Raw genomic sequence first — 15176 nt, forward strand, 5'->3', positions numbered from 1 at the left:
ACATATGCAGAATGGAGTATTATTCAACCATGAAAAAGGATGAAATTGACTGGTGTGGTGGCTCACACCTGTAATCCCAGAACTCTGGGAGGCCGAGGCAGGAGGATCACCTGAGGTCAGGAGTTCAAGACCAACCTGGCCAACATGGTAAAACCCCGTCTCTACTAAAAGTAAAAAATAAAAAGCCAGGTGTGGTGGCATGCACCTGGGGTCCCAGCTACTCAGGAGACTGAGGCATGAGAATTGCTTGAACATGAGAGGCGGAGGTTGCAGTGAGCCAAGACCCTACCACTGTACTCCAGCCTGGGTGACAAAGTAAGACTCCGTCTCAAAAAAAAAGGAAAAAGATTTAAACAAAACTTTTTTTTTTTTTTTTTTTTTGAGACGGAGTCTCGCTCTGTTGCCCAGGCTGGAGTGCAGTGGCCGAATATCAGCTCACTGCAAGCTCCACCTCCTGGGTTTACGCCATTCTCCTGCCTCAGCCTCCCGAGTAGCTGGGACTATAGGCGCCCGCCACCTCGCCCGGCTATTTTTTTGTATTTTTTATTTTATTTTATTTTATTTTTTTTTTTTTGAGACGGAGTCTCGCTCTGTCGCCCAGGCTGGAGTGCAGTGGCATGTGATCTCGGCTCACTGCAAGCTCCGCCTCCCGGGTTCACGCCATTCTCCCGCCTCAGCCTCCCAAGTAGCTGAGACTACAGGCGCCCGCCACCACGCCCGGCTAGTTTTTTGTATTTTTAGTAGAGACGGGGTTTCACCATGTTAGCCAGGATAGTCTCGATCTCCTGACCTCGTGATCCACCCGCCTCGGCCTCCCAAAGTGCTGGGATTACAGGCTTGAGCCACCGCGCCCGGCCTTTTTTGTATTTTTTAGTAGAGACAGGGTTTCATCGTGTTAGCCAGGATGGTCTCGATCTCCTGACCTCGTGATCCTCCCGTCTCGGCCTCCCAAAGTGCTGGGATTACAGGCTTGAGCCACCGCGCCCGGCCAACAAAACAATTTAATTCATGGAGATAGTGAGTAAAAGGATAGTTACCAGAGTCTGGAAGGGGTGGGGAGGCGGGATGGTTAATGGGCACCAGAAAAAAAAGAAAAATGAATGAGACCTAGTGTTTTGATAGCACAACAGAGTGACTATAGTCAATAATAACTTAATTGTACATTTTAAAATAACTAAAATAGTATAATTGGATTATTTGTAACACAAAGGATAAATACTTCCAGAGATGGATACCCCATTTTCGATGAAGTGATTATTAAGCATTACATGCCTTATCAAAACATCTCATGTACCTCCAAATTTATATACCTATGTACCCACAAAAATTAAAAATTAAGAAAAAAATTAAAAAGAGGAACATCTCAACAACAAAAAAAGCAACAGTAATCCCAGACACCTGTAATACCAGCATTTTGGGAGGCTGAAGCAAGAGGATCACTTGGACCCAGGAATTCAAGAACAGCCTGGTCAACATAGAGAGACCCCATCTCTACAAAAAAATTAAAAATTAGCCAGGCATGGTGGTCCATGCCTGTAGTCCCACCTACTGGGAATGTGAGTAGGAGGATCGATTGAACCTGGGAGGTCAAGACTACAGTGAGCCAAGATCACACAGTTGCCCTCCAGCCTGGGCAACAAAGCCAGACCCTATCTCCTCTCTCTCACTCACACACACACACACACACACACACACACACACACACACACCATTGTTCTCTCTCTTTTGGATAGGAAAAGGAAGTAGGTGGCCCTGAGTAGATATGCTGATTGGAGGCCCCTCAGTCACTGATAAGGATGATAGCCTATTATCTCTATACAGCATCAGTCACACTGTCAGTCCAAGCATCATACAATACCTTCTTAAAATAAAAATAAATCCAGGTGCAGTGCTGCGCCCATAGTCCCAGCTACTTAGGAGGCTGAGATGAGAGGCTCTCTTGAAGCCAGGAGTTAGAGGCTATAGTGTGCTATAACACCTGTGAATAGCCTCTGCACTCCAACCTGGGCACCATAGTGAGATCCTGTCTTTAAAACAAACAAACAAACAAACAAAAAACCTGAAAGAAAAGGAAAACCTTACTGCTCCCCAGAGTCTGCTCACAAGATAGGGAGTTCTCCAAGTGAGAACAAGGAGGCACAGATTTCAGAGCTTCTCCCACGTGTTGGCTACAAGGCTAGAACTTTTCTATTTGTAATTTTGTTTATTATGAATCAGCTTGAAAACACAGCCCATGATGGTGTGAAAAAGAAATTCCACACATGGTAAAGCAGCTACTTGGCCTCAGAGCCAGCGCCAGGCTCCTGTGCGTGTGTTAAACAGGTAGTCTCTTCCTGTACTTAAAACCTGTAGGAGAGAGAGGAGAGCAGGGGATGCTGCTGGCCCCAGGAGAACTGCCTCCCTTTCCTCTTACCTAAGGGTAGGAGATCATTCCTTCAGGACCCTCAGTGTGACACCCCACCTTCGTTGGAATCTAACCTGTCCCCTCCCTCCCTTCTCAGCAAATTCTCTGAACTCTGTCTCAAATGCACAGGAAGCCTCCTTGATTCACCAACACTGGACACCAGCTTCCCTAAGGCCAATGCCAGATTACTCTCCCATAATTCACTGGTGACACTGGACTATCTGGGGGCCTCTCCCCTCACCATCATCCCTCCTCCTGTTGTAGGCAGAGACCAGACCAGATATGAGTCATCTCCTGACCCCCTAGATATTTGACAAAGGACGGATGAAGCGTGAGTGGGGGTGAGAGCAGACCCCATTCAGGAAAAAAGCAGATAGATGGTGGGTTCCTGGGAGTAGGAGGAGATATTGAGATGAGGTAAAGAGAGGAGGAGATACTCAGATTGGGTGAGGGCCCAGGCAGAGAATAGTTTAGGAAGAGGGGGACTCACGGGAGTCCTGTGCTCTGCCATCAAAATGCTGCTGAGGGGAAAAAAAAAAAGGTGCAATGAATTGAACCCTGCCCACAGGAGAGCAGATGAAGACCTGCCCCTAGGGGCCAGAAGCCCACCTGCCTCCTCCATCCTTATGGTGCTAGTGTGGGCACTTCCACAGGGATAGCCATTCACGGGAAAAGGGGCAAGCTTGGTGGGGGCAGGGGAGTACTCTGGAGCAGCCTTGGTGCCCACTACTTGAGATGGTGAGCTGACATACCAGACTCATGATGCTGCTGGGTGCCTGGGACATCTCCATCTTCGGTGCCTCCATGAAACCCTCGATGTATCCCTCAGTTCCCTGGATGCTGGGGCAAAGTAGGAGCAAAAGTACAGGGCAAAGCTCTGGGCCCCAACCTGAGTTTAAGAGATGGGCTCCCAGGCATAGAAGTATGCAAAGGAGACTGACCTGTTTAGCAGCAAAACCTGGGCTGGTTTGCTGGGTGCCTGCAGCAGCCGGGCCAACCTAAAATGCCAGGAGGAGTAACCAAGCAGTGAAGGCAGTAGGCCTACTGGCTCCAGGAACCAGTATCATTCACCTGTCCCCTTTTATTGGGAATAACCAGTGTCTGTATGCAGTGCCCACATCATTACATCCCCATTCCCCGGGCTCAGTCCTATGTCCACAAGGAACTTCAGAGTCTACAGGAGCAGGAAAGCTTTCCAGTGGAGGGCAGAAGTCAGGAATAGGGGTAAATGCCCAATGCATGACAGACTCACAGTTTCAAGCCCTGAGCTTATCAACCCTCCCCCCATTTCAAGACTGGATTCTGCTGGTGATGGAAGTTGCTTCCTCCCAGTGTCCCTCTGACCCTAATTTAAAGACCTCTGGAGGGAGAGCAGCCCTCCTCAATATCAGTTTGTCACCCACCCACTTGGGCATTGTCGTCTAATCTTGGGTGAAACCACCCATCACAACTGGGGTCCATAGGTGGGTTGGGGGCAGGTAGGGAGCACAAGGATAGGATCCCTACCCCTGGAGGAGCCTGCCAAGAAGCCAGTCTCGGGCCAAGAGGAGAAGAGCACCAGTTGCTGTCAACACCACCACAAACCAGGGCTGTGGTTGCCAGAAAGCCTCTGTGTCTGTCACGAGCATGGGTGTCATCATTGAGGGCACCTGAAAAGGAGGCCACAGCCTCACCACTGCCTTGCCAAAATGCCCTGACCATCCAGCCTTCCAACCCCTCCCTGGGCTAGGCCACCCCACACCCGTGATTTGCTCTTCAACACCTCTGGGCTCTCTGCACTCAGCACTTCCCTCTGAACTGCCTTTCCCATAGTTCCACCCGAAAAACTGGGTCTCCTCACTTTCCAAGGTCCACCCTTCCCACCCCACTGAGGGCCCAAGGAGCCTCCTCACTGTGGTTCTGTGGGTGCTGGTGGCCACTGTGCTGGCCCTCCGGTGAACTAGATGCACAATAATGGTGGCTGTGGTGCTGAGGTCAGGGGTGGAGCGGCCTGCATCAGCCACACAGATCAGTAGCTCATAGGTACAGGGCTGCTGTGGCCAGAAGGGCCCCAACACAAGGTCACTGTGTACCAGGATGGCCTCTTGCAGGATGAATCAGTTCTGGCTATTCCCTGAAATCAGAGTGACAGGAGGAAGAGACCATTGCTGGCCTTGGCCTGCCCCTCACTCACAACCTGGTGGTGCCCATGTCCCCTTCCTCCCACGATGCTATAGGAATAGGTCAGGTGCTGTGGCTCCTGAGGGATCCGGCATGACACCTTGGTCACCTCCACACTACAGCCCAGAGGAGCATAGATGGTGAGTTCCTGAAATGGGGGCTCACATTCTGGGGCATGGTCATTCACATCCTGCAGAAAGGAACCAGGTTAGGAGTGGGTAGAACCCACCCCCTAAACCTCCGAGTCAGCCCCTCAACTTCTTCTCACCACAGCTGGAGCCTAGGCATTAAGGGATCAAAGCATCACACAACAGGCTCCAGAGCTTTCCACAATTAGGCCCCACTCCTCTCCAGCCAACTTGTAGAAGAAACCAAGGCACAGAGTGGAAAAACAGAACACCACAGGGCGATCTGAACTCCTATCTTTCCAAGTATTTATTTCCAAAGCCTTAGGACACAGTTACCTCAACCTTGATGGTAATGGTACAGGAGCCTGAGCGGTGATAGTTGGGGTTCTGTTCTTGGCCATGGTCAATCAACCTTGGCAGGACAGTGAGCCTGTACAGCCTCTGCTGCTCATAGTCCAAAGGTCCCAGAAGGTAAACTTCCCCTAGAAGGGGAGACCACAGCCTCAGCCTGCAGAGCCAACTCTGGCTCGCCGTTTCCATCCAAGCCCTGGGGTGGATGTACCACTGAGATTGTCCACAGCAAAGGTGGTAGGACCACCAGAGGTGTAGTACTCAATGTTGTCATGAGGATAATCCATATCCATGCCCACCACAAAGCCCAGCAGAGTGTGGGGCACTGCATCCTCCTGAACCTGGAACGTGCGAGGGGCACAGGCTGGGGAGAACTCGTTGATGGGTGTCACCATCACCAGTACTGGCGCTTCAGCTGTAGGTCATTTGGCAGTCAAGGAGCTGGCCTGGGATGCCTATCCCTGAACTGGGGGTCTGAGGGGCCCTGCCCTGGAGGGTCTAAAGAGTGAGAGGGTCTAAAGGTAGGGCAGAAGCCTTCCTCTGCTGGGGGTCTAAGAGATATATTCTCAGGGTCTGAAATGGAGACAACCCTGCCCTACTGGATTCTAAAGGAGGAGAGATGACCCTGTCCTGAGCATGGGAAGCAGGAGGACAGAACAGCCTTGTCCTAGGTGTCCAGGCTGGGTGTGGTTACTCACTGGTCATCTGGGGCTGGCCACAATCGAGCACCAGGATGAAGGCTGCATGCTGGAAGCAGGTTCCAGGAGTGTCACAGTCCAGTGTGGCATTCACCTAGCCAAAGGGACTAGAAAGTGAGGTCCAGTCAGGGCCTGAGAGAGCCCTGAGCCACACGGGGCTGCTGCAGGCCAGGGCATCCACAAATATCCTGCCCGGATCCTGTTTTCCAGACTGCAACACAGGTTGGCTCAACAGCCATCCCTCCCACCCCCACTCCCATGGTCTCAGCTCTCAGAGACCCTTGGCCCACCCATGCCTTCCCACTGCAAGCACCCTGCAAGTGGGTCTGGGAGCTGGGACTGGGCACCTCAAGGACTCTGTCATAAAGGCAGAGACTGGCAGGGTTGGAAGAGCTGTGGAACCACAGCTTGTAGTCCAGGGTGGTGTCAACAGAGTCCAGATCTTCACAAGTGAGAATATTCAGCACGGCGCCCACAGGTGCAGTCTCGGGGATTTGGAACCTGAGAGTATGCCGTGGCAGCAAGGCGGGAGTCTGGCAGCACCCTGAGTCATGGCTGTGGCCCCAGCAGCCCAGGTAAGGTTCCTGTGTACTCACACCAGAAGCACTGGGAGGCAGCGTGGAGGTCAGAGGTTGACCAGCCGCACATTCATGGTGAGCTTGAGCTTGGCACTGGCCCACAGCTGGTGCTGCTCAAAGGCCTTCACCTGCAGCCTGGAAACCGAAGTGCCTGGGTTGTGAGCTAACTCCAGGGCATCGTGGTCTGGACCACACTGTCTGCTGCATGGGGTGAGAGGGTCAGGGAACACAGAGATCAGCCCCGCTCCCAGCTCAGTCCCACTCCCACCAGCCCACCAGATCCATAGGCAAAGGAGGCCGCTGAGCCTGGCCCTCTTGCTGCCTTCTCCAAGACCAGGCCCCCAAACAGGAAGGTGAAAAGGTACTACGGGTCACCTCTGGACCAGCCACAGAGGCATCCCAGTACCCGCCCCTCCCTCAACACCTCTCATCATGACCGATGGAGAAGATCTGCAGCTGGAAGACCTGTGGTGCACCCAGAACAGAAAAGGAGCCGGAGTGTGTGTGTGTCCACCTCTTTGTCTATGCCCAGTCCTCCCCTTAAATAGGCAATCTCACTTAGGATCTGCAAAAGAAGCCTCAACTTCCACTCTTTCCCATGATCCCCATGACCTGTCACTCTGCTGACAAGTATTCCTTTGAGCCCCATATCTTTGGGCCATAAATTATTCCATTAGGATGCAAACAGCCCAAGAGTGATATCTGAATCATTGACAATGTGAATTATCATCTTAGAGTTGCTGAAAGCCACCTCCAGACTGCACTGACCACTTTACTCAGAACTTTTTTTTTTTTTTTTTGCCCAGGTTAGAGCACAGTAGTATGATCTCGGCTCACTGCAACCTCCATCCCCTGGGTTCAAGCAATTCTCCTGCCTCAGCCTCCTGAGTAGCTGGGATTACAGGCATGTGCCACCACACTCGGCTAATTTTTATATTTTTAGTAGAGACGAGGTTTCTCCATGTTGGCCAGGCTGGTCTTGAACCCCTGAACTCAGGTGACAACACCCACCTCAGCCTCCCAAAGTGCTAGGATTACATGGGTGAGCTACCATGCCCGGCCATTACCCAAGACTTTCTTTTACTGTGTGATTGCCCTAAACACATTTCTTTCTATTAGAGGGCTTGTGAATTCCCAGAGAGAGGGATTTCTCTTCTTTCTAGAACTCCAGAGCCCATCACAGAACCAAGCTAAGGTGGGAGGACAACCAGCATGGAGCAGCAGGTCCAGGTCTGAGAAAGTCAGTGTTAGTTGAGGAGGCCAAGGAGGCCAAGAATAAACAAATTTCTAAAAGGTAGGAGCTCTACCCAATCCATGGACACCCCCAGATTCCAGGTCATGCTCACCTTTCGAGCCTGGCCTAGGAGGCCCTGGGATGGTGCCTGCAGCCAACCTTGCTCATTGATGGAGAAAGGTACAGGGAAGTGTGGCAGGTCCTGGGCACTGATAATGCTCAACTGACAGAACAGAGATGCTGGCAACCCCATTCAACCCCAAGTGCCCTGAGCACCCCCATCAACAACCCAGCAGCAACCCTCCAGCAACCCAGCAGGCACCTGCCTACACCCAACTTATTTTCTTTTCTTTTCCTTTTTCTTCCTTCCTTCCTTCCTTCCTTCCTTCCTTCCTTCCTTCCTTCCTTCCCTCCCTCCCTCCCTCCCTCCTTCCCTTCCTTCCTTTTTTCTTTCTTTCCTTCTCTCTCTGCTTCCTTCCTTCCTTCTTTCCTTCTTTCTTTCTTTCCTTCCTTCTTTTTTTTTGAGACAGAGTCTCACTCTGTCACCCAAGCTGGAGTGCAGTGGTGCGATCTCAGCTCACTGCAACCTCCACTTCCTGGGTTCAAGCGATTCTCCTGCCTCAACCTCCTGAATAGCTGGGATTACACACCAGTGCCAGCACACCCAGCTAATTTCTTTCTTTCCTTCTTTCCTGCCTGCCTGCCTGCCTGCCTCCACCTCCTGGGTTCAAGTGATTCTTCAGTCTCAGCCTCCTGAATAGCTGAGATTACAGGTGCCCACCACCACGCCTGGCTAATTTTGGTATTTTTAGTAGAGATAGGGTTTCACCATGTTGGCCAGGATGGTCACGAACTCCTGACTTCCAGTGATCCACCCGCCTCGGCCTCCCAAAATGCTGGGATTACAGGTGTGAGCCACTGCGCCCAGCCTCACACCCAATTTTCTCATGCTTCACCACTGACCCTTATCCCAGCCTGGGCTCCAGCCCAGGTCCTGGTCACAATCTCTTCCTTCCAGCCCAAGCCCTGGCCACAATCCTCAATCCTTTTTGCTTTTAAGCGAGTTACTGTTTTTAAATACTTTTTTTTTTTTTTTTGAGACAGAGTCTTATTCTGTCAGCCAGGCTGGAGCAGTGGCACAATCTTGGCTCACTGCAACCTCCACCTCCCAGGTTCAAGCGATTCTCCTGCCTCAGCTTCCCAAGTAGCTGGGATTACAGGCACATGCCACCACACCCGGCTAATCTTTGTATTTTTAGTAGAGACAGAGTCTCACCATGATGGCCAGGCTGGTCTCGAACTCCTGAGCCCACCTGCCTCAGCCTCCCAAAGTGCTGGGATTATAGGTGTGAGCCACCGTGCCTGGCCATTACCTATATATATATTTTTTATTACAGAAATGATACAGAATTGTCATAGAGAACTGAGAACACATAACAGATCTTGAAAGAACTCAGCCTCTGAGATGTCCCTGTGGGAACAGCCATGGTCACTGGGGAGTGAGCAGCCCTCAGCAGCTCTCTCCAAGAACATGCATCATGTAGAGGCTCATCTGTGCCTCTGCTGCAAGGTTCCTCTGCAGGCTGTGCCTGGCCGGGCAGGGGTTAATTTATTCTCTCCATCCCCCCTGCCCCCATCCTGTCACCCACCATCCCATGTCCTGGGCTCACCTGGGCTCTGTAGAGTTCTAAGTCTGGGAGGAGCAGAGCGTACAGCCGAGCCCCAGGTGTGACTGTCTCTGGCACCTGAATCATTTCCGCAGTTGGCCAGAGTGGAGGTCAGGGAAGATCTGTTCAGGCCATGCCTGCCCACCCCTGCTGACAGCCTCACCTGGGCTGGCAAATTGACCAGCACACTGGATATGGCTAAGGTCCCGATGCACATTCACAGAGAGTGATCCCTCCGTCACATGGTTGCCACATGTGAACTTCAGCTGCAGCTTGTAGTGGTTCACCATAAGGGCATCCAACCGAGCAGAGCTGCTCAAGGTCAACTGGGGTAGGTGGGCAGTGCCATGTGGGGCTTGGAAATTTTAGGTCTGCCTTTGTGCCCCCACAGTCCCCAGTTGTACACATGACCTTACCTTGCCCACATAGGTCCCTTGCCACCTGGCCAAGCTGGGTGGGTTGAAGAAGGTGGTGGGTGGCTGGACATTGAGCAACTCCAGGGTGGGTGTGGGCATGTAGGAGGAACAGTTGAAGGAGAAAAACTGAAGGATTGTGCCAGGGCCCTGGTTCTCAGAGACATTTATAAACCTGCAGAGGTCTGTGAAGAGCAGAGAATTCAGGTTGGAGGCCCCCAGGCTGATGGAACCCCCCAGGCTGATGGAACCACATATACTAGCATAGTCCTGTCCTTTTGCTACAGGGCCTGACCATGCCACGGGGCCACACAGCTAAGGCCTTTCCTTATATCCAGCATCCAACATTTCACAGATGGGGAGTGAGAACTTGGTTGAGGAAGCAGCCAAGATAAGGGGTGAGGGCCAGGGGTTCAGATTCTTATACTTTCCTACCTCTCCCCCAATCCCTGTCCTCCATGGTAGCTTATCTGGGAAGGGTCAGGACTCCAAGGGAAAACTAGGGTTCCCCCACCCATCACCTCCTCACCAGAGACCACCAGAGCAAAGAGGAACACAAGAAGCCTGAGCAGCACCAGGATGACCTGAAGACACAGACAGCAGAGGAGGCTTCAGAAAGCTAGGCTGTTTGTCTGACTCACTCTGTTGCCAGGTCAGTTGCTCAAACATAGCTGGGCAGGTGGGACTCCTGGGCCTCCCAGATTCTATCCCCGCCCATTCCTGGTGACTGAGTTCTAGACCTCTGTCAGGCTTCCAGAGGCTCAGAATATCCCATTTTCCATTGCCCCCATTCATTACAACTCTAAGGGCATGGAAGGAGAGGAGGATTAAGGTTCAGATGAGGAAACTGGTAATGCAATCCTTGGAGATAGAGCAATCACAGCACCCAGGAAAATTGGGCCCAGGACCTGCTACCCCACAGAGTCTCAACTCCAGCTGGACCCCCTCTATTAGAACATTATCTGCCTATAAAAAATGAGCCCAACCATCAACAAAATCTTTGAAAACTTGCTGGGTGTGGTGGCTCACATCTGTAATCCCAGCACTTTGGGAGGCTGAGGTGAGAGGATCACTTGAGCTCGGGAGTTCGATATCAGCCTGGGCAACAAAGTGAGACCCCATCTTTACAAAAAATTAGTTGGGTGTGGTGATCCAGGCCTGTAGTCCCAGCTACTTAGGAGGCTGAGGTAAAAGGACCGCTTGAACCCAAGAGATCAAGGCTGCAGTGAGCCATGATTATGCCACTGTACTCCAACCTGAGTGACAGAGCAAGACCCTGTCTCAAAAAAAAAAAAAAAAAAAAAGCTGTCTACATCCAATAAGCAAAAGGAATCCTTTATGATAGAAATACAAATACTGGTTACCGTTGGGAATATCAATTGGATAGGGCACCAGATGGCATCCAGGAGTTGCTGAGGATGTTCTATACCTTTATCTGGGTGGCAGCTGCACAAGTATCTACAGATTTTAACATTTATTGAGCTATAACTCTGAGATCTGTCCATTTATTGTATTTGTATGTCATTTTTTAAAGTTTTCTGGCCAGGCACAGTAGCTTATGCCTGTAGGGGAGGCCAAGGCAGGAGGATCATCTGAGATCAGGAGTTCGAGACCAGCCTGTACAACATGGTGAAACCCTGTCTCTTAAAAAAAAAAAAAAAAAAAAAAATTAGCTGGGTGTGGTGGCACATGCCTGTAGTCCCAGTTACTTGAGAGGCTGAGATAGGAGGGTCACTTGAGCAAAGAGATCGAGGCTGCAGTGAGCCAAGATTATGCCACTGCACTTCAGCCTGGGCGACAGAGTGAGGCCTTGTCTCAAAAAAAAAAAAAAAAAAAAAAAAAAAACGGTTGTCTTTATTTGCCGTCTCCAGTTCTTCAGCCCTCACTCTCTTCTCCACACACTCTAATCAGGTTTGTCCCTCTCTACATAAAACTGCCCTTGTCAGGGTTCCCAATGACCTATGCACTGCCGAATCCAGTGGTTTGTTCTTCACCCTCACTGCCTCGGCAGCATTCAATGCTTGCTCCCCTTGGCTCCTGAGTCCCCACATTCTCAGATTTCTCCTGGTTGTTTCTGCTCAGCTTCTTTGATAGTTCTGCTTCATATCTCCCCTACCTCCACCTCGTGGAATGTCCCAGGGCACAGTCCTGATTGCTGTCTCCCTCTACACTCATTTCCTCCCACCCCACCTCATCCAGGCCTATGGCCTTACATACCATCCTTTCACTCACTATTCCTCCCAGATCCAAGGCTCCAGTGCTGATCTCTGTCCTGAAGTCCAGAGTCATACACCTAGCAGCTGACTCTGCAACTCCTCTTGGATGTCTATCAGGCATCTCAAGGATTACATGTCCATAAATGATCATTGGATTTTCCTCTCCAAATCCACTCTTCTCCAGTCTTTCCCAGATCAGTTTATGGCAATTTCATCCAACCAGCTGTTAATGCCAGAAATGTAGGAGTCATGCTTGATGCCTCTTTTCCTGCCCACATCCATGCATCAGCAAGACTTGATTTTAGCTCCAAAGCATACCCCAAAGTGACCCCCCTTCAGTGCACCTGCCCTGCCCAGGCCTAGGCCCTCCCCTTCGTTGCCTGGATGACGGCAGGGGCTTCCACTCTTATTGCAGAATCCTTTTCTGAAAGCAGCTGGGATTATCTAAACAAGAGCTAGCCCAGGTCATTCCTGCTCAGAGGCCCCCATTGCTCCTCATCACACCAAGAACAAAACCCACATTCTGCTCTAAGGCCGTTAGAGCCTGGTTTTGCTGACCTTTTCCCTTCTGCCGCCACCACCAATCACAGACACCTGGGCCTTCTTTATGTTTGGCCCTGTCCAGCTCCTGTCCCTCGGGGTCTTTTCCCTGGCTGCTCCTTCTGCCTAGAATGCCCCTCCTCTTGATTGCATCCTGATGTCACCTCCTCTGAGATTGCCCTTCCCCAGGCTAGCCCATGGCCCTCATTCCCTGGTATTTTCCTGTAGCTGGTATGTCCAGTCTGTCTGCAGCTACACTACTCTTGAGCCTAGCCTGTTTGATAGAGCAACCTCAGGAGACAGGCTCACCCCAGCACCCACCCTCAGTCTGCACCTGGTACCGGCAGAGGGCATGCCGATGGTCGCGGGTCGCCGCTGGACTCGCGACTAGCCGAGCACTCCCCACTAGAGGGCAGTCCCGTCTAGCTCGGTTGGAACGCGGCTGAGGCCCCGCCAGTGCGCTGCCACAAAGTCCCACCCTCTCTGAGTCCTCAGGCCGAACCCCACTTCCATCCTGTTCAGGGAGTGCCGAGGCCAGCCTCAGGAATGGGTCCCGTGGGTCAGGCCCCGAGTGGGCCACAACCTCTCTGGGTCCGACCATACGGGGCGCTCTGCCTATGTGCGGGCGCAGCATGACGCCCCGTTAGAGGGACCGCTATTTCACCATTGAACAAATGGGGAGGATGAGGCCCCCGCACGGAGGCGACCTGTCCTGCGTCACGCAGCAAATGCAGGGTCCACACAACCATCTGGGGGCTTGGGTATCCCGGGCCCGACCCCGTCCGGCTTCCAGCTACGACCCCGCCCTTCCCCCAAGAACGGCGGCGGAGTCCGGAGGGACGCCGGGTTTTAGCCCCTCCCCCTTTGGCCGTGGGGCCGGGGCGGGGCGCGGCTGCCAGATGTCGGGGCGGCGGCGGCGGGAGCTACGGAGAGCGAGGAGCCGCGCAGCCAGGCGGAGGCTGAGGGCGCCGCTGGCCGGCCCGCCCAGCCCTCTCCGCGCGGCTCCGCCGGGGTTCCCAGAGGAGCCAGCAGGCTCAGTTGGGGCCCCGGCACGGACATGCACAGCGCTCGGCTTGACAGCTTCCTCAGCCAGCTCCGCTGGGAACTGGTGAGGCTCGGGAGCGGGTGCGGTTAGGGAGGACGCGTGCGGGGTGCCAGGCTGCTGCCCGGCCGGAACAGCAGACGGGTGCGGGGTGGCTGCAGCGTGCCCGTCCGAGGCGGGATGGGGGCGGCGCGGGGTGGGGGCGGCGCGGCTCATATGGCTCAGATGGTCCGCGTCGGATTTCGGAGGGTTGGGAACTGCGCTGAGCATCAGATAACAGCATCCAGCTGGCCGTGCTGCTGGAACGGCGCGGGAGGAGAGAGTGGAAGGGGAACTTCTTTGGGGGTGGGGCATGGGGCGGCAAGGGACTAACGAGGTGCTAGCACTGCGGTGAACGCCCCGTACTTCAGGCTGGCCTATGCCTCCCTTCTCCACCCCTCACCTAGCAAGCGCTCTTTCTGTGAAAAACGCTTTGGGCTTTGGGAGCTGAATCCCCCTCCAGTCCTGGGCAGGACCTACTTCCCTGCTCAGGCCCACAACACTGCCTGCCCGCCCGCCCGCCCTGGTGGCGGGTGTCGACTTGCCCAGCCCTGCGTGCTGCAGCCTGCCGGACTGCCACCAGGTCGGTGAATGAGAACCACACCAGCTTCGAGTGCCAGCACCCCATGCCTGCCCTGTGCTCACTAGCACCCTGCTGCCCAGGCCAGCAGGCCTATCTAACCCTCCTGGACCCTCTGTACTCTGGGCTGACCTGGTGACAAGTGATACCTCTCTGACTTCTGCCCTCTCTTCCCCTCAGTTGTGTGGTCGGGACACAGGCTCACCCCCGATGCCTGGTCCCCTGCAGCCAACCCCCCAAACTGGCCCAGATGTGCAGCCCCGCCACCAGCTTAGGGCCTCAGGTGCTTTGGAAGAAGACTCAGTCTGCTGTGTGGAGGAGGAGGAAGAAGAGGCAGTGGTGACAGAAGACAGGGGTGCAGCCTTGGGAGGCCCCAGGGAGCATGCCCTGGACTGGGACTCTGGCTTCTCGGAGGTGTCAGGCAGCACATGGCGAGAGGAAGAACTACCTGTTCCCCAGCGCCCAGCACCCTCAGCACAGCCCCTTCGTAGGCAGCGCCTCTCAGTCAGTGGCCTCCCCATGCCCAGCAGGGCCCCTGTAGCCAGTGTACCACCTGTCCACCGTCCACGGCCCAAGTCCACCCCAGACGCCTGCCTGGAGCACTGGCAGGGACTGGAAGCAGAGGACTGGACAGCAGCCCTACTGAATAGGGGTCGCAGTCGCCAGCCCCTGGTACTGGGGGACAATTGCTTTGCTGACTTGGTGCACAACTGGATGGAGCTGCCTGAGACAGGGAGTGAAGGAGGTGATGGAGGTGGGCACCGTGCCCATGCTCGGCCCCCTCAGTTCCTGCTTGGCCTCTCCGAGCAGCTTCGGCGCCGGCTGGCCAGGGCTCGGCGGACAGCTATGGCAGGAAAGCGGCTGTCATGCCCACCTCGCCCAGAACCTGAAATGCCTGCGGATGTCTCACGCTTCGCAGCCCTCATGAGCTGCCGTAGTCGCCAGCCCATCATCTGCAATGATGTCAGCTACCTCTGACCCTGCCCTCCAGCCTGGGACAATAAAAGCCTTATTTCTAGACTGTCCTGGCTTCATACCCCTGAGGCACTAAGAGGCAGCCCCAGCCCTGTGAGGCACTGCCCAGGCAGACAAATCTGAAGAGCTTTTTGTCTCTGTGTGAAGGTCC

General features: G+C 53.6%; 3 protein-coding genes across 5 annotated transcripts in view; 1 reads left to right on the forward strand and 2 right to left on the reverse strand.

Annotated features, from left to right (window-relative positions):
- IP6K1 (inositol hexakisphosphate kinase 1) overlaps nucleotides 1-5835 on the reverse strand; it is an 81282-nt gene extending 75447 nt beyond the window's left edge. The window contains exons 1-6 of the mRNA XM_077990637.1: nucleotides 5742-5835; nucleotides 5029-5174; nucleotides 4297-4517; nucleotides 3911-4053; nucleotides 3346-3402; nucleotides 3157-3244 (exon numbers count right to left, since the gene is read on the reverse strand). The gene's annotated coding sequence lies outside the window, so the exon portion shown is untranslated. The remainder of the gene's footprint in view (nucleotides 1-3156; nucleotides 3245-3345; nucleotides 3403-3910; nucleotides 4054-4296; nucleotides 4518-5028; nucleotides 5175-5741) is intronic.
- On the reverse strand, nucleotides 2284-12990 carry CDHR4 (cadherin related family member 4). The gene is given in 18 exon segments (XM_077994109.1): nucleotides 2284-2338; nucleotides 2891-2922; nucleotides 3157-3244; nucleotides 3346-3402; nucleotides 3911-4053; nucleotides 4297-4519; nucleotides 4606-4754; nucleotides 5029-5174; nucleotides 5255-5458; nucleotides 5742-5835; nucleotides 6089-6242; nucleotides 6338-6683; nucleotides 7581-7776; nucleotides 9224-9315; nucleotides 9384-9546; nucleotides 9637-9818; nucleotides 10163-10217; nucleotides 12724-12990. Coding segments are annotated over 18 exon segments (2646 nt in total).
- A 254-nt stretch (nucleotides 12991-13244) lies between these two features.
- Nucleotides 13245-15071, forward strand: INKA1 (inka box actin regulator 1). 3 transcript variants are annotated; one of them, XM_077992814.1, is made up of 3 exons: nucleotides 13245-13271; nucleotides 13340-13497; nucleotides 14231-15071. In XM_077992814.1, the coding sequence occupies exons 2-3, from the start codon at nucleotides 13447-13449 to the stop codon at nucleotides 15026-15028; spliced, it is 849 nt and encodes a 282-aa protein (XP_077848940.1). In that variant the 5' UTR covers nucleotides 13245-13271; nucleotides 13340-13446; the 3' UTR covers nucleotides 15029-15071. The 3 variants fall into 3 exon arrangements, with proteins under 3 accessions (XP_077848940.1, XP_001106055.1, XP_077848941.1); XM_001106055.4 differs by lacking the exon at nucleotides 13245-13271 and having other exon boundaries at nucleotides 13317-13497; XM_077992815.1 differs by lacking the exon at nucleotides 13245-13271 and having other exon boundaries at nucleotides 13317-13417.
- Nucleotides 15072-15176: the final 105 nt, after the last annotated feature.

Source organism: Macaca mulatta, chromosome 2 (genome assembly GCF_049350105.2).
Source record: "Macaca mulatta isolate MMU2019108-1 chromosome 2, T2T-MMU8v2.0, whole genome shotgun sequence".
Taxonomy (NCBI): domain Eukaryota; kingdom Metazoa; phylum Chordata; class Mammalia; order Primates; family Cercopithecidae; genus Macaca; species Macaca mulatta.

What these genes read in the sequence shown, in the direction of transcription:
- INKA1 (XM_077992814.1), top strand. Translation starts at nt 13,447, where the DNA reads ATGCACAGCGCTCGGCTTGACAGCTTCCTCAGCCAGCTCCGCTGGGAA. An exon ending in GCCAGCTCCGCTGGGAACTG is followed by an intron (nt 13,498 to 14,230) that starts GTGAGGCTCGGG and finishes TCTTCCCCTCAG; the next exon opens with TTGTGTGGTCGGGACACAGG.